This window comes from Manihot esculenta, chromosome 3 (assembly GCF_001659605.2).
Source record: "Manihot esculenta cultivar AM560-2 chromosome 3, M.esculenta_v8, whole genome shotgun sequence".
Lineage (NCBI taxonomy): Eukaryota > Viridiplantae > Streptophyta > Magnoliopsida > Malpighiales > Euphorbiaceae > Manihot > Manihot esculenta.
The window spans coordinates 18,727,707-18,751,420 of record NC_035163.2 but is presented as its reverse complement, the minus strand read 5'-3'; the positions used below and the strand labels follow the sequence as shown (position 1 = coordinate 18,751,420).

General features: G+C 33.4%; 3 protein-coding genes across 4 annotated transcripts; 1 reads left to right on the top strand and 2 right to left on the bottom strand.

Moving 5' to 3' along the window:
* Positions 1–5,167: 5,167 nt before the first annotated feature.
* Positions 5,168–5,698, top strand: LOC122723289 (DNA-directed RNA polymerase subunit beta''-like; the record flags this gene model as incomplete). The annotated part of the gene is made up of 1 exon (XM_043955073.1): positions 5,168–5,698. A coding segment is annotated over one exon (531 nt), but the record flags the coding sequence as incomplete, so codon positions are not given.
* A 4,451-nt stretch (positions 5,699–10,149) lies between these two features.
* On the bottom strand, positions 10,150–13,733 carry LOC110610836 (L-aminoadipate-semialdehyde dehydrogenase-phosphopantetheinyl transferase). The gene is made up of 5 exons (XM_021750911.2): positions 13,490–13,733; positions 12,934–13,066; positions 11,911–12,155; positions 10,938–11,109; positions 10,150–10,404 (listed from the first exon to the last, which is right to left on the bottom strand). The coding sequence occupies exons 1-5, from the start codon at positions 13,609–13,611 to the stop codon at positions 10,240–10,242; spliced, it is 837 nt and encodes a 278-aa protein (XP_021606603.1). The 5' UTR covers positions 13,612–13,733; the 3' UTR covers positions 10,150–10,239.
* A 4,033-nt stretch (positions 13,734–17,766) lies between these two features.
* LOC110611853 (argininosuccinate synthase, chloroplastic) lies at positions 17,767–23,264 on the bottom strand. Of its 2 annotated transcripts, none has more exons than XM_043955291.1 (11): positions 23,107–23,264; positions 22,883–23,006; positions 22,703–22,764; positions 22,542–22,623; positions 22,005–22,146; positions 21,097–21,145; positions 20,791–20,991; positions 20,387–20,461; positions 20,091–20,276; positions 18,648–18,736; positions 17,767–18,545 (listed from the first exon to the last, which is right to left on the bottom strand). In XM_043955291.1, exons 2-11 carry the CDS (start codon positions 22,941–22,943, stop codon positions 17,993–17,995), a joined length of 1,500 nt encoding a protein of 499 aa, XP_043811226.1. In that variant the 5' UTR covers positions 22,944–23,006; positions 23,107–23,264; the 3' UTR covers positions 17,767–17,992. The 2 variants fall into 2 exon arrangements, with proteins under 2 accessions (XP_043811226.1, XP_021608066.1); XM_021752374.2 differs by having other exon boundaries at positions 20,791–20,973.
* Between the last annotated feature and the right edge of the window lie 450 nt (positions 23,265–23,714).

Below are 23,714 nucleotides of genomic sequence, written 5' to 3'. Positions count from 1 at the left end.
TTAAATATTAATATTTTATAATTATTTTAAATACTTGAAAAAAATAAGAAATACTTAAAAAATTGTTTTATTATCTCATTTTTTTCTTCAACCACGTACTTATCACACACAAATATATATTGAAGTTGTAGAAATTCAATAGCATGCTAATTTCATATATTTTAAAATTTTTAATAAATGTTGATGACCGTCAGACTTTTTGCACCTAGGGGCAAGGCTAGGCCTTAAAGAAGGACGCAGGCCCAAGGCCCATCAGGCTTTTCTCAAAGCCATCCATCTCCACGAGCGCGTCCTAGCCCGACCATGTGAAGCAGGCCAGACAGGTCACACGCGCGGTCCCATCTAAAGGGAGCCTAGCCAGGTAACGTGATAAGAAGTAGGGGAGCAAACCTAGTCACCTCACAGCCCTGCCCGCATACGCGCTGGAAAAAATTAAATGGCCGCCTAGCACGAAGAGGAACCCTGACACATCCGTACGTACGAAGCTGAGTGACAGAGACAGCTAGTATTGTAAGTGGATATACATCACGAGCAGAGAAAAAGGGGGGTCCTTCTTTCTTCTTCTTCGGCTCCATATTTTTTTACTTTATTTTTCTCAGCAACTCTTGCCTATCCATACTGCACTGTTCATGAATCTGACTTGAACGTCGGAGGGTCTCCACCCTGACCATTTTTTCTTATTTTGCAGGTCCTTTCATCAAATAGAACATTAAGAGACCCATTTGGTCCCATATGATAGAGCAAGAAGAAAATCAGATCTATCATGGAGTAAGAGGAAGCTCAATTCATCAATTGGCGCCATCTGTGGGAACAAAAGAGATTTTTACTATCTCTAAAGTTCCTAAATTCGCCCATTGAGATCCACATGAAGATATGAAAATTTATACAAAAAGGAAGCCGGAGGTTTACAATAACTCAGCTGAAAAGAAAGATTCATTATGTTTAGGAATATTTTGATAGTCTTTCATATAGTTTATTTTAATATTTATTGAATTTTATTACTACTAACTTTTTCTTTGAAATCTAGTGAAGTGAAACTTCAGATCGAAATACTTATCTATGAGTATAAAATTTTAATATTTTCTACAGAAAGAAAAAAAAAAGTGATGTATATATTTGTTGAAATTGTGAGGTCGGCCGTATATATGTTATAAAGATTTGATGGGCAGGTCGGCTATAGGATCCCAAGTTAGTAAATTAGAAAGAAAATTAATAAATAAATAAATAAATAAAGAAAAAAAAAGAGAGAAGGATCTGCAAGAAAAAATAAAGCAGGTTAGGTAGATTGGACAGCTCTCTGGCTGGACAACAAATAGGCGAGGTCAGACTGCACAACAAATGATGAAAAATAGATCGGCGGAAGAGCTCAGGTAAAAAGACTCCAACTATTCAAAATTGCCTCTTACTGTGTATGCTTATTATTTTGCTTTAGAATTTCAAGACTGCTTTTAGTTACTGGCAATTGTTTTTGATTAATTATTATTGAATACAAAGAATTTCATAGATTATTAAAAGATATGCTTTGCATATCTTTTAATAATGCTGAATTTAATTAAAGTATACTTCTCTGAGTTTAGATATCTTGATAATTGCTTATGTGACATTAAAATTCAAGTATTGTCATGAAAATTTTATTATTAATGCCTAAGAAAAAGATTATGTATTTTATAGATTGAAAAAATCTTGGAGAAATTTACACATGCAAAATATTATTTATTGCATCTCTAAATTGCATGAGTTAATATTGTTAGTTAGAGCTAATATTTACATTCATCTGAAATATGAAACAAGTGTCATGTGCGACATATTATTTAATGATGAATATTATTGAATTAACAACGAGCATTCTCGTTATATATGCTATGTGCAAGCTCTTATTTTGCAGAAGATAGCCTAGAAGCGACAGTAAGGCCAATGAGCCTGAATCTTGCGCAAGACCTCAGTGAGGTAGGTGACTGGCCTCGGAAAATGATCTTCGGCACCACAAAATCGGCTGAGATGATGAAGCGACAGTAAGGCCAATGAGCTTGAATCCCATGCAAGGCTAGAGAGCCTAGAAGCGACAGTAAGGCCAAAGAGCCTGAATCATGCGCAAGACCTCAGTGAGGTAGGTGATCGGTCTCAAAAAATGACCCCCGACACCACAAAACCGGCTGAGATGATGAAGCGATAGTAAGGCCAAAAAGCCTAAATCCCAAATAGATCTGCACAAAACCGAGCTAAGAGGGAAAGAAGCCCTCAGTAAGGTAGACAACCAGTCTCGGAAAAAGACTGACGATACCACACAGCCATGCTAAAAGCACAAAGGGAGCTGTTTTTTCGCCTTTTATTAAAGAAAACCATATGCTCACAGCAAATAGCGGCATACGTTAACAATGCACAAAAACATCACATAAGAACATAGTTTCGACTTCACATAAAAGATTGGGGCACTGGACTACAAATGAAAAGTTAAAATTCGACCTCCCAAGGGAGTTCGGGTCATAAGCTAACAAGACCTCGATCTCACAAGACAGCGAGCATATAAAGAAATTAAACTAAGGCGCCCAACACCTGTATCATATAGCAATGCGGCCTATTAAAGGCCAATTCAAGGCTCACGGAGCCAAAATTCCAAAGTGCCATGCCAATCTCAAGAAAATGAGCTACTAAAGGCCAATTCAAGGCTCACGAAGCCAAAATGCCAAAGCGCCATGTCGATCTCAAGAAAATGAGCTCGGTATTGGTAAAGCCAATAGGCAGACCAAATTAAGGCGAAGTGAATCCTAAGCAAAATGCATACCGAAATAGAGAACCAAACAAAGGACTAAGGACAACCATAAGGGGCACTGACCTTAAGAATTGATCGCTGGCACTAAACCACCTCGGCTAGCCTAGAGAAAAGTCTAAGCAGCAAAGAGCCTGCAAAACACTTGAGGGTAGACAGCCCGGAAAGCACTCGGAAAAAAAAACAAACAAATAACCCAGACATACCTCCCTGCTGAGCCTTATGACTATACCGGTGAGGCTATAAGCCTATAAAAGAAAAGTTAAAGCTGAACCAACAAACAGGCAGGCGGAAACATAGCATGTATAAGTCTAGACAAGAAAGCAAGAAATTAAGCCTGACTTCACAAAAGAGCTCGGGGTACCAAAGTAAAGAAAGCCAAATCCCGAACTCCCGACCTCGTAGTACAAGCAGCATCACAGGCTACAGGCATAAAAGCCTAAGCAAAGAACAGAAATCTGAGCTCTTGAACTCACAGTACATACGGACTCATAACAAGTAAACAATCAAGCTGAATAAAACTAAGTGTAGAAGAAACAACAGAGAGCCGAGTTCCTTATATGAAAAGGCCCGCAAATGCGAAACGCACAAAAGGATAAACGAAAGCGAAGGGTCATGCTCACAGCTTGGATTAACTCACAGTAAACAAACGCTTAGCAAAGATGACCTAGGAAGAGGAAAATGACAAAAGGCCGAGCTCCCTATCCCAACAGAGCACACAGCTCAGACCGCATTAACTGTCAGAAGGTTACATTAAGAAGGACAAGATGTCCGAGCTCATAACAAAAACAAGATTTAAATTTGTCTAATGCGGGGCATTCATGCAAACAAGACATTTTTTTAAGTATTATAAATCCGAGCTCGCAGCACCGACGAGGTCGTGAGCCAAAGATAGAAATGCCCTCATGAAAATAAGAAAAACTCGCAAGTTAGAAGTTTAGATAGACGCTGAGCTTTTAGCCCGGATCAGTTCGATTGACAAAGTCCCAATAGAGACAGCCTGGTCCATCAATTAAGTAAAGCTAAGTAAGGTAAAATTTGCTAAGTGGGCATCTAACTTAAGGCTTTAATTATTAAGTCAAGTTAGGTTAGAAGAAATTCACAAGTCAGATGGGAAAAATGGGTTAAGTCTTAAAAGGTTTGAGCAGATTGGCAAAGCCAGAAGGCAGTCTGAATAAAAAATAATAATGAGGCATATGTCGAGGTGAAATATCATTTATCATCGAATACACATTGCCATACATTCAAACATCAAAGTAAAGAGATAAAGAAATAAAAAGGCAAGGAAAGGATGTTTGACAAGAGCTGTTCTAAGGCAGTGCGGTCATATTGGGGCCTAGGGATTTACCCCCTCATCACTCATGAAATAACTGCTGAGGAGGTAAAGGGGCATTTGATGACCGTCGGGCTTCCTGCACCTGGAGGCAAGGCCAGGCCTTAAAGAGTTCGCAAGCCCAAGGACCATCAGGCTTTTCTCAAAGCCATCCAGCTCCACACAGCGCGTCCCAGCCCGGCCATGTGAAGTAGGCCAGATAGGTCACATGCGCGGGCCCATCTAAAGGGAGCCTAGCCAGGTGATGTGATAAGAAGTAGGGGAGCAGACCCAGTCACCTCGCAGCCCTGCCCGCATGCGCGTTGGAAAAAATTAAATGGCCGCCTAGCATGAAGTGGAACCCTGACACATCCGTACGTACGAAGCTGAGTGACAAAGACAGCTAGCATTGTAAGTATACGTACATCACGAGTAGAGAAAAGGGGGGTCCTTCTTTCTTCTTCCTCGGCTCCATATTTTTTACTTTATTTTTCTCTGCAACTCATGTCTATCCATACTGCACTAGTTCATGAATCTGACTTGAACGTCGGAGGGTCTCCACCGGGGCATCTCTGGTAGACCTCTGACCATCTTTCCTTATTTTGCAAGTCCTTTCATCAAATAGAACATTGAAAGACCCATTTGATGGACCCATATGATGGAGCAAGAAGAAAACCAGATTTATCATGGAGTAAGAGGAAGCTCAATTCATCAAATGTATTAAAAAATTTTAAACAAATCTTTTTTTATAAAAAGATATTTAACGGTTTAAATTTGAAAATATTTAAATACAATATTGAAATTTATTATAATATTGAAATTATAGTTCAAGTGTATTAAGTTGCAGTCTTTACTCCCTCTAAAAAATGACAAAATATGGTGTTATAGTGAAAATTTCAAAAAAAAAATAAATTTCATTATTTAAATTAATTAACCATTAATAAAAATTTGAATTTTTAGTTGTATATAAATAATAAAAAACCAAATTTATAATATAAAATTATTAAAATGACACATTTAAATATTAATAATATTAAAAATAAAAAGTCATTATAAAATTAGTAAATAAATATATATATATATATATATATATAGTCCAAGATGCTGAACAACAAAGTTTGATTTTGGAAAAATACTATCATTATGGAAATGTATACGCGGTAGAAAAATTACACCAATCTATTGAGATATGGTATGCTACAAGTGAATATTTGCGACAAGAAATGAACCTGAATTTTAGGATGACGGAACCCTTTAATCCAGTCCATATAATGTCTTTTTCGGGAACTAGGGGAAATACATCTCAAGTACACCAATTAGTAGGTATGAGAGGATTAATGTCGGATCCACAAGGACAAATGATTGATTTACCCATTCAAAGCAATTTACGCAAAGGACTGTCTTTAACAGAATATATCATTTCTTGCTATGGAGCCCGAAAAGGGGTTGTCGATATTGCTGTACGAACATCAGATGCTGGATATCTTACGCGTAGACTTATTGAAGTAGTTCAACACATTGTTGTACGTAGAACAGATTGTGGGACCGCCCGAGGGATCTCTGTGAGTCTTCGAAATGGGATGATGCTGGAAAGAATTTTTATTCAAACAGTATTCTAATGAGTATTAAATTTGCTAATAGATATAAAAGGCTTTCTTTTTCGACCAATAAATAAGAAGTTTCCTTTCTATTTTTTATCATATTCTTGTTCTCTAAAATCTAAGCTCTTATTTAGTTAGTAATAACCCATAACTTTAAGTTTTTAAGAGGCGAGAAAATTTTGGTTTGTTTGATTGATCACTTTTTTTAACTTCCTAAGAAGCTAAAGCTCTTGCTTCATTTATTCTAGTTATTTCCCTTAATTTAGACTACTTTCTAGACAGTGAAATAAAATAAATTATTTGAACTTGTAATAAAATAAAAAATAATTGTACAATTTAGTATATTTTTTCATTAAAATAAGTGGGTACATATATATACACATTACAAAGTCTTGTTAAGATAACTCATAATAATCCTCTATCAATCAATTAACCTCACTGAAGTAAGTGGGTATATATCTAGATTACAAAGCCTTATTAAGGCAACTCTTAATAATCCACTATCAATCAATTAGCCTATGATTACGTAATATTCTATAATTATGTACAGATTATGTTCACACTCTAACACTCCCCTCAAGTTGGATCATAGATATTTATCATGTCCAACTTGTTAGAAAGATATTCTATTCGAGACCTATTTAAAATTTTGGTGAGTAGATCACCCAATTGCTCTCCTGTCCTCACATAACTGGTGAAAATTAAATTTTTTTGAATCTTCTCACGATTGAAATGACAATCAGCTTCAATATGCTTAGTCTTCATGGTATACTGGATTGGAAGCAATGTGAAGAGCAGTCTGATTATCACACCAAAGTTTCGCGGGTAACGCAACATTCATACCAACTTCCTTTAGCAGATGATTTATCCATAGAATCTCACAAGTGGATTGAGCCATGACCCTGTATTCTGACTCGGCACTAGATCTGGATACCATATTTTGCTTCTTATATTTTCAAGACACTAGGTTTCCTCTAACAAATACACAGTAGCCTGTAGTCGACCTTCTATCACTTTTGGATCCCGCCCAGTCAGCATCAGAAAAATACTCAAGTGCAATATGGCCATGATCTCTGTAGAGTATACCAAGTCCAGGAGTCCCTTTTAGATAACATAGAATTTTTTCTAAAGTGACCCAATGTTTCACCATAGGTACAGATATGAACTAGCTTACAACGGTTACTGCAAAAGCAATATCTGGCTGAGTCATCACTATAAGGTAGTTCAGCTTTTCAACCAACCTCCTGTACCTCTCTGGATCATTATAAGGGTCTCTGTCATTTTTTGTAAGACATATATTAGGAATCATTAGTGTGCTACATGGTTTAGCTCCCATCTTCCCAGTTTCTGCAAGTAAGTCAAGGATATACTTCCTTTGAAATAGAAAAATTCCCTTTTTACTCCACAAAACTTCGACTCCTAAGAAATACTTAAGTTAACCCAAGTCTTTGGTATGAAAACTCGCATGCAAATAGTTTTTGAAATAAGAGATCCCTGTAATGACAATATCATCAATATATACAACAAGGAGAATAATACAAGTATCTGAATTTCTATAGAAGACTGAATGGTCACACTTGCTTTTTTTCAACCCAAATTTTTGAACAACTTCACTAAACTTGCCAAACCATGCACGGGGACTCTGCTTCAAACCATACAAAGTTTTCTTCAAATGGCAGACTTTTCCATACTCCTCCTGAACAACAAACCCTGATGGTTGCTCCATTTACACCTTCCCTTAGAGGTCACTATATAAAAATGCATTCTTGATATCTAATTGGTGTAAAGGCCAATACTGAAAAGCAGCTAGGGAGATGAACAAGCGAACTGAGGTCATTTTTGCCACAGGAGAAAAAGTGTCAGAATAGTCAATGCCATAGGTTTAGGCATAACCTTTGGCAACAAGACGGGCCTTAAGCCTTGCTATGGAGCCATCTGGATTGACTTTGATGGCAAAAACCTATTTACAGTCCACAGTCTTCTTGCCAGAGGGTAAATCAACTAGTTCCCAAGTATGATTTTCATCTAGAGTCTTAATCTCCTCAAACATTGCATCATGCCATCCAGAATGAGTCAGGGCTTCTTTAATGTCTTAGGCAAAGAAATAGAATCTAGATAGACAATTAAGGAGGTAGAAGAAGGGGACAAGTGATCATAAGACAGAAAGTTAACAATAGAATAGATAGATTTATACTGTCGTTTACCTTTACGAAGACTAATGAGGAGGTCAAGATTACTCAACGGTGGATCTGATGGCGAAGAAGATTCTGGTGCAGGACATGTATCATCAAGTACTAGTCTCTGAGAGTAAACTTGAACAACTAGCAGTTTAACAGGAGGCTGAGTATTAAGAGGATTGTTACTATCAGATTGTATAACAGAAGGTATACTTGAAGAGGTCCTACCATCAGATATGATTTTATAGATGAGCCACTCATTATCCTCCTCTTGATTAGGAGAGATTTGTGCAACAGCATAAAAATAAACTTTCTTGGAAAAGACTACATCTATTGAGACCAGATATTTGTTAAGGTCTGGAGAGTAACACCGATACCCCCTTTGAAGGCGATAATATCTCCAAAAAAACACACTTCAAAACTTTAGAATCAAGTTTAGTCACATGAGGTCTGACATCCTGAACATAGCCAGTGCTGCCAAACAGTCGTGGTTCGAGAGAAAATAATAGCTTCTTAGGAAAGAGAATTATAAGGAGTATTACTGTTTAGTACTGCGGAGGGCATGCGATTAATGAGAAAGCATACAGTAGAGACAACATCAACCCAAATTTGCTTAGGAACTTACATTTGAAATAAGAGAGCTTTAGCAGTCTTAAGAAGATGTTGTTTCTTCCTTTCAGCTATCCCATTTTGAGCGGGTATATCAACACATGACGATTGGTAAAGAATACCATGTTGAGTCATACAAGCCTGGGATGATTCTGACATATATTCTTTAGCATTATCGCTTCGCAAAATTTTCACAAAAACATTAAATTGAGTCTTGATTTCAGCACAAAAAGCAGAAAAATGAGAAAACACTTCTGAACAATGCTTCATAAAATAAATCCAAGTCATTCTAGAGTAATCATCCACAAAAGTGATAAAATATCTTAATCCAGTCTTAGATCCAACTGGACATGGGCCCCAAACATCTGAATGAACTAATTCAAAAGCAAACTCAGCTCGTTTATTGACTCTAGGACTTAAAGAGTTTCGATGATATTTTGCAAAATGACATGACTCACATTCCAGTAAAGATATCTCATGAAATTGAGGGCGTATCTTTTTCAAAACCGGTAAAGAAGGGTGTCCCAATCGATAATATACTTCAAATGGAGACACGACACTAAAGCAGGCAACAGATTGAGGCACCCATGCATCCAAAATGTAAAGACCCCCAGATACAAGTCCTTTACCAATAATCTGCTTCATCACATGATCCTGAATAAGACAATGATCAGGAAAAAAAAAAACACAACAATTTAGGTCTTTGGTAAGTTTACTCATAGAGATTAAATTAAAGGCAAGATTAGATAAACTTAGCACAGATGATAGGGTAACCGAAAGAGTAGATTTAACAGTCCTAGAACCCTCAACATTATAAGTTGACCCATCAGCTATAATAATAGGAGAAGGTGCTTTATGAGATCGAAAGTTGGTAAAAATATGAAAATTACCTGTCATGTGATCCATGGCACTAGAATCGATGACCTATTTATATGAAGAGGAAATAAGATATGTTTTACCTGTCTTAGCCGCTACCGAAGACGTTGGGATAATTTTAATAATATGGGTCTTACTGTCAGAAATCATTTCAACCAAAACTCTATACTCTTATACCTTCAAACGAATTAAAGGAAGATGACAAAACCTAACCCAGTGAACAGTATCAAAAAATGCCTCCACCCAACACTCAAACGGCAAACGCACCACAGATCTGACAAGAGGGTTGCAAAGCAACTTCGGCGTCCTCCATAAGTAGACAGTGAGAGATAAATATTACCCTAGATGGGTAACACAAAAGAACAGGAGCCCTATATCTCTAAAATTTTAAAACTTGACAGAGAGAAAAAAAAAATCTCTATGGGTATGACTTTGGTACTATGTAATAAAATAAGAAATAATTGAACAATTTCAATATATTTTTCTATTGAAGTAAGTAGATATATATATATAGATTACAAGACTTTATTAAGATAACTCCTAATAATCCTCTATCAATCAATTAGCGTAATCAATTAGCATATAATTACGTAATCTTCTATAATTATATACAAATTATATTCACACGCTAACCTAACCAAATAAGATCTATAAAAAGTTTTACATTCACTTTCTTCATTTGCTTGATTTTTCTTTCTGTTACAGCTGCTAAATCATTTTTTAGATTATCAGATGAATCTTTAGATCATTTAACAATTCCATCAAATTCTTTTTTTCTATTCTATTGAAAAATCTCATTTCAGTACCTGCTTCTCAATATTCATTAAATATGATTATCATGATTAGGCAAGGACTAGGTTCACAGCAGTGAAAAAATATTTACATGATTTCACTGATTCATTTATTTTCAACTAGGATGAGTTGTTCTAAATTTTGTGCAACAAAGTTTACACTTGGAAGGCTAAGACCATTGTGGTACTCTTCTTCATCAAACTCCAACCGGCTCATTGTCCTCTTGTAACTTTCAGCAGCAGCTTTTGGGGGACCTCTAGCAACAGACACCTGCAATTCCATGAAATATAGTCATTAATATTGATTCTGATAAAAATTATTCAATATATTTACAATAGGGATGGATAATAGGTGAAAGCCAGTATGCTTGATAGAATTGTATTGTTAGAGTTCAATCAGCCTGCGAGGTTTCTGCTTGGGAAACAGGACTCGAAATTCATGAATTAAAACTGCAGAAACTTTGATGCACATATGACATACCCAAAAGGGGATTTGGATTAAGCAGCGAAAATTTACCGATATCGAGAGGGGCTCGTTAGATATAAAATACAACAAATCAAGTTACTTTTTTTTTTTCAATAAAATAAATTGGTCATCACCATGCTATCTTTTATGCTAGAATTTTTGTTTCTTGATATTGTTACCTAAAAGCTGATTTTCAATCAAAATATTATTTTCAGAATGTATTAAACTGTTAAAAATGCTAAGAATGACTATGCACTGCTGCTCGAAAGTAACTTGGAATGCTTGAAGTTCCTAGGAACATGACAAGTAAAGATAAGAGGACCTACAAAACAACTTACCCAATGTAGTTTTTGCAGCTGAAAAAGCCAAAACTTCCACTCTGTCATTGGCTTCCCATCAATTTTAACAAATATATTTGTCCAGTTAGTGTGATGGAACTCTACTCTATCCAACTCATTCACCAGTCCGCTCCCTATAGCTTTGACATATGCCTCTTTGAGACACCAATATCTACAAAAAAAGAAAAAAAAAAATTTTAATGTTGCTCAATTATACTTGAATACTATTGAATATCTTGAATATTTAGCATGTACAGAACACATAGAAGATATAAATTTAACAAATTCTATTACCATGTAACAAGATGGAAGATCTGATAAAAGGTAACAAAAATATCAAGAGGAATAACCATATGAACATTAGTATATACATAATTTAAGAATGAAAATGAGAGAATAGGAGAATACATAAAACATAGCTCAGATAACAGAACCAGATCAATTAAAAATTCCACCATTATGTGAAATGGTAGCTGTGATCATTATATGGTCATACTAGTTAAACTGGTGCAGATGGTCTATTGAGAAAAAAATGAGACTGAATCATTACGCAAAGAAATTACTAGTTTTTTGAAATATATATATATAATATTTGACATCAGTAAATAGCAACCAATTTTCTACAGAAGAAGTGTTGGAATGAAAATAATTGTGATAAACTTTTTCGAGTAAAACTAACTTTGGTTTGAATTTGCAAGATTTCTAACCTTATTATTCCCTTCATCTACATTCTCTGCAATCAAATAAACCATAGATGTAGGTTGATACATGTTCCGGGCTACTCAACCCGATACAAGTACAAATGAGGGCATGACTTGTAATTGTGGATTAAAGAACATCATGGAGAAAAAAGGTGGAAAAAAATGACTTTGAATTATCAGGTGCAGCAAAAATAAATTGAGAAGTGACTTCATAGAATATTTTTATCTTTTTTTTTCCTAATGTCATGTGTATATGTGAAGTACCACCTCACCTGTAAAACTCGACCAAAATTTCATCAGAGGTGCCAGAATTAATAATATTATTCCATTCCAAGCTAGAAAAATAAGAAGTAAAATTGTGAATGAATTCTGGAATGGTCTCTTTCTGGGTTTTGACACAATGAACAATGTCCAACCCAACAATGCAAACTGGTTCAGACGCTATTGCCACAAAGTCGCCATGATGAGAAACATTGAAATTAAAATTGGGAAATTTTGAGTAGCCTTTAGCACATTCCTGAAAACAATGGAAAAATTTGCAATCTATAGTAACCATGATTAAAATCTAAAAGTAATAGAAACAAGAATGTCCACTTGGAAACTAACACTGACCAAGTTGTCACAAGAATAAATGCAGTAACCAAGATAAAAGAGGGGGAAGGCAAGAGAGAAGGATATCAATTTTCAAACTCAAGAATGTGTTAGAATAGAACTTTTACTAAATAGAAAGATACCATCAGCAACACTACAAATATCCTCTTGTTTAAGATTCTAAACCTAATAAGAGTCCAGCATTACACAAATATGAATACAAATGATTGTTAAAGCATGGCATCAGCAAAGACAAACCATCTCCATCCATGATTCTTCATATATTTAGAAGGCATTTAAGAATGACAAAATTCAAATTCACATCTTATGCAAGTTCTCAGGAAAGAAATGTGGGGCCAATATTCTGTGATTAAGTCATTAAGCCAGAAACAAAAAAACACAAACACGCACATATTTGCATTAATAGCAAAGTTGCAAGTTTGATTTTGGAAAATTTTGAAATTTTTGGCTTATTCCATGAGGGAGCTAACCCAGATAGCTGATGGAATCAGTGACTGACCATTCTAAATTTGAAGTGAATCCTAACAATTGAAAGAAAAATTTTGCAATCCAACAAAAAATCTAGATTGAATTGAAACAAGCATTGGATCTAAATATACTCTAGCATCCTCTTAAATTTCACCAATCTTCAAAACAACATCATTTGTGCACAACAAGAACAATATTGCGATGTTTGATCTTACCAAGAAGGGTTTCCCTTCCAATGTCCGTTTTATGACAATTTCATCGTATGGAATTCCCAATACTTGATGCACAAGAGCATACTGAAGCAACCGGCTCACAAGTGCCCGTTTTCTGTCCTCCATCTTCACAAATCTAGCGATGCAAAGATGCACAAGGTCATACCTTCTACTTTCTTTTTCAATTCTAAGCACAATTTTACTACAGATGATTGAATGCAAATCCCCTTTTGCTTAAAAGTTTTAAAGTTGTAAAACAAAAGAAAACGTCTTTCCAAACATTTTGAATAGTGGTTACCTCAAATAAAAAGGGACCATAATATTTAAAGCTATGATTATTTTCTCGTTCAAATTTTCTCACGAAACAAACAAAACACCAATTCACATAACTAAAACCGTGATTAAAACGGAAGACACTGATATCAAATTCAATATTGATTCTGACGATGCACATACTGATTCCATATAAAATCAAAACAAACAAACAAATAAATAAAATAACTTTTAGCAATTCTTCCATCACTCGTGAAGATAAAAGGAGGGGGAAGAATAACAACACCTGGTGATGGAGGCGTGCTCATGTGAAGGAAGACGGGAGAGGGCAAAAGAGAAGTCATGGGGAGATGGATCCCACATTGATATGTCCACTATCCATCTTTGAACTCCTCTCTCGATTATCATGTGTAAATTCTCAGATGAGCTTGGGTTAGTTCGCTCGCTTACTCATAGCTTGCTGCCTTGCTCTTGCTGCAACTCTGCAAGCCTGCAACACAGCAATTCAGGTAGAGCGGGCGGGAGGCCGGCAAATTTTGGGGCTTCAGTCTCCGGATTGACAGAGCAACTAGAAATGATTTAAAATTTTATATATTAAATCAATCAAATAAATCATATGATTCAATTGAAATTTGACTTAATTAAAATTTTGATTTAAAAATAATATTTTTTAAATGTAAAATTTCACCGAAAATGACTTGTAACTTTTACAGAGGAAATAGGGAAATTAATAGTATCGCAAAAATTCTATGTAGATATAATAATATAAGGATAAATTATATTTTAATTTATATATTTTAATATAATTAATAAATTAATTATTATATTTTTAAAATTAAATATTTAAATAATTCTATAATTATTTCGTATAAATTAAAAATACTTCCTTAAAAAACGTATAAACATTTTATTATTTTTTTTAAATAGAAAAATTATATTTAAATCTTTAAAATTTTACATAATTAATAAATAATTTTATACTTTATAATTAAATTTCTTTATAATCATCTGTCCATCTTTATTTATTATAATTTAAATATTTTTATTTTTTATTTAAAAAAATATTTAAATTCCTTTAATTTTTATTTATAATATTTTATTTAATTAATTTTTAATATTTTTTAATTTTTAATTTCTATCCATTAAAATATTTTAAAATTTATAATTTAAAATTTTTAAAAATATAACAAGAATTTAGAAGATCGAAAAAGGAAAAAATTACATGTGAACGGCACTTGGACATAGATTAATCAATCTTAAGAGATGGAAACGTTGTTAAAATTTTTGAACTGAAACGTGACAGTTAACGATGACATTGGAGAGTTTAAAAATATAGTCAAAGTCTCGATTTAAAAAATAAAAAAAAAATTTCAAACTTAATAAAATATTTTTAAAAATTTTATGAAATTAAATTAGTATCAATTAATTTTTAAATAAATTATAAAGTTTTATAAACAATATTAGGTCTTGTCTGCACAGGTACCTACATAATATAGTATCGGTTGCACATTCAACATAGCATTCCGATTCGTATGCCTTCCAAAATTAGGGGTACTCGATTAGCCAGCCTTGCGACGGTAAAAGGATAAGACGTTCCGCATACTACGGTTCCTTGCGGTCCAAACCCGGTGCCGCATTAGGTTAGGGGGCTGGGCTTTCCTCTCCTCTCCAACCAGTCGAGCTTCTGTTGGTCGCCTTTGCATCCCAAAGAGCGCAACACTTAGTAATCCAAGCCAACTCACATTACTGACTAAGCAGACAATTATATTTTTTAGAGGTACTAAATACAACTCCTTGAATGAGCAAAATCGAGGTTGCATTAATGATAAAGATCTCTGGGAAACCACTTAAAAAAGATTGAATATGTGGGAGGATTCGAGCTTGGAAAGGTAATCGGGTTAAAATTTTAAAATTAAAATGCAATAGCATACGAGGACATCCAAAGATGTCATAATAAAACATTTTTAAAATTTTTATAAAATTAGATTAGTATCGATTAATTTTTAAGTAAATTATAAATTTTTATAAATGATATTTTAGAAAAGAATTATACTTTTATAAGTTTTATCATCCACTAATTTGAGCTAATGTTTATAATAAATAGAAAAAATATAATTTTAGGTGGATTAAATATAGAGAAATATAAGAATTTAATTTTAAAAATATAAGAACTGGTCCATCCATTACATTAAAATATAGCAACCAAAGTATAGTTTATATAATATATATTTTTTTATCCATATTAAAAATAATTTAAGTGTTTATGGAAATATTTTAGACGTTTAAAATATTCATTCTCTCTTTAACCGGTTAATTAATGAATTATAAATGGAATGATCTTCAATTTAAACGAATTAATTATACAGAAATTTAACTATTCGATTTTGAAAATATAGAAACCGATACATTAATTATGTTAAAATTTATATATTAAAATGTAATTTACTTTAATTATAAATTTATTTTAATTATAATTTAAATTTTTTAATTTAATTAGATAATTATATGAGTATTCTTTTTAAATTAAAATTTTTAAAGTTTTATGTTAATATAATTTTTAAAGTTTTCACCTATATATTAATGGAGTGTGCTGAAATTACAATCACAAGTTATAAGAACTCCTGAAATGAAGTATGTGAAGCTTGATAAGTGTCAACTCCGACAAGACGATGAGCGGTGGTACTCGGAATCGGAAACCCGAGATCCTCCAAGGCGAGCAGGAGGAGAGCACAAAAAACATCAAGTGACGCAATTTGTGGAAGCCATGCAAAGGGTCCTTACGGCTAGGAATCAACAACAAACAAAACGGCAATCATCTGTTAGCAGCAAAGATGATAGCCTTTAGTTTACATTTAAATGCATCCTATCATGTGACATTGCTTGTATCATGAGCTAACGATTTTAATGATTTAAATGATAATATAGAGATTTATTGTTTATAATTATAATTATTTTACTAGATAAAGATAATATTTTGGATATAATTGGTTTTGATTAGATTTTGAATTCTCGATATCCAAATAACTCCAATAGCACTAAGGTAAAATTTATTAATTTCAATAAAGTAAATGCAATTAACGATTTTCAAAATATAAAAAATAATTTTATATTTATTAGATATAATTTTATTATACAATACGTCATAGCCGATTAATATATGAAAAGAAAAATATATCATTAGAATTGTTTCAATGTGAAGTTGATTTTAAAGCATTTTAAATTATAATAAATAAATAATATTTTCATATTTAAAAAATATAATCATATATATATATATATGATATATATGTAAAATTTATAAAATAAAATTTTAATTTGAGACTTTAAATAATATTCATATAAAATTTGTTACTAGCGATTGAAAACATAGAACATTACATTACATTACTTTTTTCAGAAAAACTGCATTGCTCAATAGCTAAATTGAGGATAAATAACGTTGTATAATGTTTTACCTACTCTACTTTAAAATTGTCTCAGGATATCAATTTTACTTTTTGAGTTTTTATTTTTATTCTGATTTCTCGATATCTGATACTGAGGTTAATTGAGAATTTGAGATATTGAGTGGCTGCTGGGATGGGAACGTGATTAATTTTGTTCTTGGCTGTGATTACTAGATACCGAGTAACGAGCCAAAAAAAAGGTGAAAGAACGAAATTTAACACTATGTTTCAATTTCAATTCCTTAAATTTTGTGGATTTCAAATTGAATTTATATTTTGAGTGTGATGCTTAAAAAAAAATTAAAATTCAATTTTAAAAATTAAATTCTATAAAATTAGTCATAATAAAATTAATACCTTCCAGTTTTGATAAAATTTAAAATGAATTCTATGAAATTTAACTAATAAAACATTTTTTTAAATTATTATTTATTTTATTAATTAATTAAATAAATAATTAAAAATTAATAAATCATTGAAAAAAAATTAATGATTTCAAAATAAATTATTAAAAATCATTTTAATAAAAAATTATATTTTTTTTAATTTTTATATTATTTTATAAATATTAAATAAAAATAATAGATACTACTAAACAACACAATGAAAATTAACTTTCTTATTTAAAAGTATGCTATAAAAGTATGCTAATATCAACTCTCATGTTAATTTATTTTAATTTTATAAATATATTTTTACTAAATTTATGTTTTATTAGTTGTGATTATTATTATTATTATTTAATTATTTACATATACAGTGAATAATTTTTTTTAATAATAAAAAAATTATATATATATACACTTTGTTTTTAAAAATAATTTAAAAATTAAAAACAAATGAATTTCAATTTTAAAATTAAACCAAATAAAATTTATATAAAATTCAATTAAATTATACATTTTAAATTATATCAAACAAAATCATAAATATTCTTTTTAAATTAATTCTATTTGAAATTCAATTAAATTTCACATAATTCTAATAATTGAACCATAAAATTGAACCAAACACTATGCAAATGAATTCATATGCTGCAAAATATGAACAAACTGAATCATTTTAATTCAGTTTTCCATCATTTTGATTCAGTCGAGTTGCCGTTGTATCATTTCGGTTTTTTTTTTTTTTTTTTTTTAATTCAATTCAGGTTGAACCAAACCTCCATTGTGAACACGTTTGAAACGAGTTAAATATGGTCAAGAAAATTATTATCCAAAGATCATACAAACAAGCAAAAACTACTCCGACAAAAAGACAGTACATCTAATTGCATGTCTATGGAACATCAGAAATAAGTCTAAACTATCATGAGATAGCAGAGCAGTAAAAAAGAGAAATCATCAGATTCCCTTCTCAAGCATTGCCCTAACCTTCATCGGAAGACCGTATAGACGTATGAAGCCAGCTGCATCAGCCTGATCATATATTTGTCCACTCTCGAAGGACGAGATGTCTTGCCTGTACAGACTATTGGGGCTTGTGCGACTGGTTACTGATACAGATCCCTTGTACAACTTAAGTGTTACAGATCCAGTTGTTTTCTCTGTGATCTTCTCCATGAATGCGTCCATAGACTCGCGCAATGGGTCAAACCACCTGCCAGCATACACTAGTTCAGCATACTTCAGGGCAAGTGAATCTTTAACTTGCATCGTTTCTCGATCAAGAGTTAAAGACTCCAATTCACGAGCAGCAGTGAAAAGAATGGATCCTCCAGGAGTTTCATAGACTCCACGGCTTTTCATACCAACAAGTCTGTTTTCAACCATGTCAATACGGCCAATACCGTGTCTCCCACCAATTTCATTTAGCTCAGAAAGAAGAGAAGCCGGTGACAGCTTCTTCCCATTTACTGAAATTGGAAGCCCCGACTCTATACCAATCTCTACAAATCTAAAAGAATTAAAATACATAAAAAATAAAATGCATGTTAGCGTTAAGATGAAGACATGAGAAACAAAATGTTGATATTAAAATATTTACATGGAAACTTACTCAGGTTGATTAGGTGCATCTTCTGGATCAACAGACATCATATACATATCTTTCTTTGGCTCGTTAGCTGGGTCTTCCAAGATATCACCCTGGAGAAGGAAGCCATCAAAATTTTGAAAATTACACAAAACCACCAGATCATCTCTTATGAAGCATTGTAGCTAAGGGAGCTCAACCAAAGATTATTTTGGAAGGTTACAGGTGGGATTTAAATTCATTAACATTTAGGGCAATACTGAAAAATCAATTCAATTTGTACAGAACATTTAGGCTATTTTGTCTTGGCTGATACCAAAGCTAGAATACATTTCTTTCTTCCTATGGTTGCTTATGGATGTTATGCTTCATTAGCTTACATAAGCAGAAGATTTTTGCAAAAAGGGCTAAAAAATATCAGATTGGTCCACTTATCAGGACATGATAGACGCGCACATAATTCCCAAAGCAAACGACAATTAGAGATGATCTAGAATCAGCTTATAACCATATGGCCAAAAAAAACACTGGAAACTTCTAATATTAGGCTAATCAAAACACCGAGAGTTTCAGCAGCTTGTGTTCCAAAGCACTTTAACTGCCAAATTTATTGCTTGATAAGAGAATGCTATGTTTTCAGAAAATTTTATCTAGTTTTCTATAAACATAAGCATCATGCTCACAGTCTAGGACTGTAGGAGATCTAAAAATTGCCATCCAAAAAGTCCATACACCTTTTCCTGGCCATTTTGAGCAATTGTATTGCCACAGGACATGTGTATAGATATAAAAAAGAAAACCATGGAATAGAGTGATCAGAATTTGGACTCGACTCTCAGCACTAATAGAAGATAGAGATGTTTCAAAAGTGAGACTAGATTGGCTTTATAAAGAACCAACCATTTAGTTTCCTAGAAACGGAAATGCACAAATGTACGACTAGCAAAAGAATTATCCCTTTGCAGCACTAAACTGTCAGAGGGAGGGCAATAGAGTTTATTGTCTCTTTCACCCATTCCACCAATCACTATTTAACCTATAGATATATGGCCTTCCTTATGCCATATAAGCAATTTACATTTGACTTGGCATAAAATTTGTCCTGCGAGCTTCTTCTTTCATCAGATATTTAAAAGCAGGAGACCTTTGGACCCATAAAATTATTAGAGCTATGGCTAACTGCCAGTTACTTCAATTTCAAGTGATGCCTTCTTGAAAATGTACCTAAGTTGGACAATGACACCTAATCTACACAAAATAGCATACATGAAAATCACGTTTTCAAGTGTGTGCTTCAGAAAATGATAAGAACAGCAATAAAAGAAATATTTGAGTAGACAATTCTAAGGTTAAATTTTCTCATACACACCCCTACCTGTAAATTGAAAATGAATAAGATGTTTGCCTTCACAAATCTCCATATAGGAAGAATTTACAGCTTCAATTTTATGAAGTTGATATACAAACCTCATGGCTTAAGTGCCACAAGTTTCTGTCTCTGCTGTATATGGATTTCTTAGTCACAGGGACAGGCACATTATGTTTCTTGGCATATTCAATGGCATCTTCCCTTCCCTTGATATCCCATTCTCGCCAAGGAGCCACAACATTTAGTTCAGGATTTAGTGCAAAGAAGGTGAGCTCAAAGCGAACCTGGACGGACAAATAAGCCAGACGAGATTGTCAGAACATATACAAACTAACTATTATAGAGTTACAACTTACAAGCTAACAATTATAGAGGACTCAATTGCAATACTTGCCTGATCATTTCCTTTTCCTGTGCATCCGTGAGCAACAGCATCAGCTCCAACTTCTTTAGCAACATCCACCATCGCCTATCATGCCATTGAAAATATAATCAAAAGCAAATAAAAGCAACTTATAAACAACATTATGCAACCATATAAACAAAAAAATAAATAAATAAATAAATACGTAGGTATGCCTCCATCAAAGTGAACCTATATTTTCTTTTATTTCATGAACGAAAGAAAGGACAAGAAAGAGGCACATTGAACCTTTTCTCAGTTTAAGAAAATAATAAAGAAGGCAAATACACTTCTATTACACCTACAAATTATAGTACACTTTTCATCATGATTGCTTGATATTTATGTTAACTCTCAGTAGAATTTTTAAATTAGAAATACAGTTATTTGCCAACCTTGGCAATTACAGGGCGAGCCATTGAGGTCCCCAACAAGTATTTCCTCTCGTATATTGCACCAGCTCGCAAGCAAGGAAAAATATAATCTCTGACAAATTCTTCCTTTAAGTCCTTCACCACCAGCTGGCAAGCCCCACTTGCCTTGGCCTTTTCTTCCAAGCCTTCCAATTCCTTTAATCCCTGGAAATTTTGAACTTCCTATTAAGCACACACACAAAAAGAAGGTACCATAACAAACAATTAAGAAGTTTCAACTGGGAATAAGTAAAAGAGTCAAGTATGGATTTTGCTCCATTAGCGTACCTGACCAACATCAGCAGTGAAGCAAACAACCTCACAACCATAATTTTCTCTGGAACAAGAGCAGAAGTAATGAAAATATTTCAGAAGAAAAAGCAGGCATGCAGACTATAACAAAGTCTAAGGGCTGTAGTATGCAAATTTCCAGAACTTGTTTCTATAAGAAAAAAAAATCAAGAAAAAGAGTATGTATTTTTCTAGATGCCAAGCACTAAATGATTCCTAGCAAAATTCACTATGAATACTTGATCAATCCAAAAATACATTACAGCAGTTCATCTAAGTTAGATTAGCATAATATCCCTAGATGCAGAATATGTATTGTGTATGAGATCATAATGACACAATAAATTTTGCATTTCCTTTTTATATATTTTAAACTCTTTATCCTTATCAAGAAACTTTGTGCAAGTTTGAACAACTTCACTCACTAAAATATCATAGAAGGGGAAACCTTGACAGGTCAAGATCAAGCTTCCATTCACATGTTTTATGTGATGACTTCATAGCAGGAGCTGAAGGATGGCAGCCAGATGCCCAGGAGGGGTGAATTTAGGCCCAAGACAATTTACAAGCATACAGCAGAAAGCAGAAAGAGGCACGGACATTTGAATGGAAGTATGCATCTAGATGCATGCGTCTGGAGACGGAATCAAGGAGGAAATGCCACTTGGAGATGCTAACAGAAAAGGGATCCCACGACATTATATATAGGGCTTTTCAGCAGCTATAAGGGGAGAGTTGTTTTTTTAATCTAAGGTAACTCCTGGATTTTTGGTTTCTTCATTTTCTATTCTAATCTCCTGTTTGGTCACATATTGAAAGTGGAAAGAATAGGATTTCAAAATTAACTACAAGTCCTAGTTCTTTTGATTAAAGCAAGTGATTAAAATTTAACACAAGCAACATACCTCAACCATGGGACAATAACTGAGGTGTCTAAGCCACCACTATAGGCTAAAACAACCTTGTTTAACTGGCCTCGCAGCCCTTTACTCTTTGTGGCTTCATTTGTTTCCAGTTTTGCATCACTACTTAAAACTGCTTGAATGGCTATAGATAAAGGGGTCAACAGCACAATGTGTTAGCATGCAGAATTTATGAACTAAAACCATACAACATAAGCATTGTGCAATCCTAAAAAGCTTATGCCAAAACTAACCAGCAAAGCATCATAGAGACAAATCGGTTTAATGGAATTATAATTCCTTTTTTTCCATTTTCATTTACATTCCATCAGATTAAACTACATCATATCAAACACGTTCTTTATATATTCGAACACCCAAAAATTTTTATAGCCGTCAAAGATAGTAATGAATCCCATCAACCTCACTCCTCCCAACCAAGCCAGTAACCAACGAAAAAAAAAATACATTAAAGCAGAGGGAGATAATGATTGAGAAAAAAGAAAACACACGTACACACACACACACGCACAGACACACCTCTCTTGCAACGGGTTTGAAGAACATTGCGCGTACGACCCGAAAGAGCACAACCACGAAGATCACTCCATTTTGCCCCTAACTGCAAACAATAAAAGATTAAGGGAAAACAAAAAGAAAATAATTTAACCCACAGCCCAAAGATTATCAAAATGAGTTACCGCTTGAAATGAAGCAATTGATTTCTGAGTAGAGGATGGTTTGTGATTGTAGTGCAACCCATCTGGAAACAGAGATGATTCAATACTTGTACAAAAATTTTACAAGTGAAATCAAATAAAAAATTGGGAAAAAAAAAAAAGAAAGAGTAGGAAATGCAACAGCAGGAGTAGCATCAGCACCTCTATTGCGGCAATGAAAATTGAGGGAGGCATAAGATGAGAGAGCTTTCGATTGGGCCATCACTTCACTGCCTGCGCTGTGAGTTTTGGATTCTTATCACCTCACTCCTATTTCCTGAATCAACTGAAAATCAAACCAAATTTAGTCACAGCTCACAAGAGAAAAGAAGGATAATAAAAGATAGAAAATGTACTGCTTAGAACAGTGAAATAGGTTAAGTTACATTGACAAAATGCCCCTTGCTCCTTTGAAGGGCTTTGGTTCTCTAGGGTTTGTTTAATCGTCCTAATGAGAAGAAGATGAGGAGAACATGGCAACGCGACTGTAAGAAACAGAAGGGACAGAGAAGCAGAGTGTCAGGGTTATAGAAGAAGAGATATATTTATAGATTCAGTTGAATGGCTATGATGAATTGATGTTTAATCTAATGGTCCATATTTAATAAGCTAAAGAGATTGATTAAAACAAAATAAATAAATAAATTTAAATTTTTATTAAAAGTAAATTAAATTAAATGTCATATTATAAAAAATTAATGCTACAGTGGCCAACAAGAAAAAAAAAAAAAAAAAGTCGCACGGCAGTCCAATATACCCGTTGTACGCCATCAATTCAAAGTTTAACAAAAAAAACCAAATAGTTAAGCATCATCTTGAAATTCATCCAACTCAAAGCTATTACTCTCTTTCTTAATTGAGAATTGGAGCATGAGAGCTAGAACTTCCACCCTTAAATGTTTTTAATCGCTGAATTAAGTCAGGTTAAGTACTGCCACTTGAATTATATTTACATGCTCCTTTTGTGAAAATGGAACACGTGTCTATCCTTAAG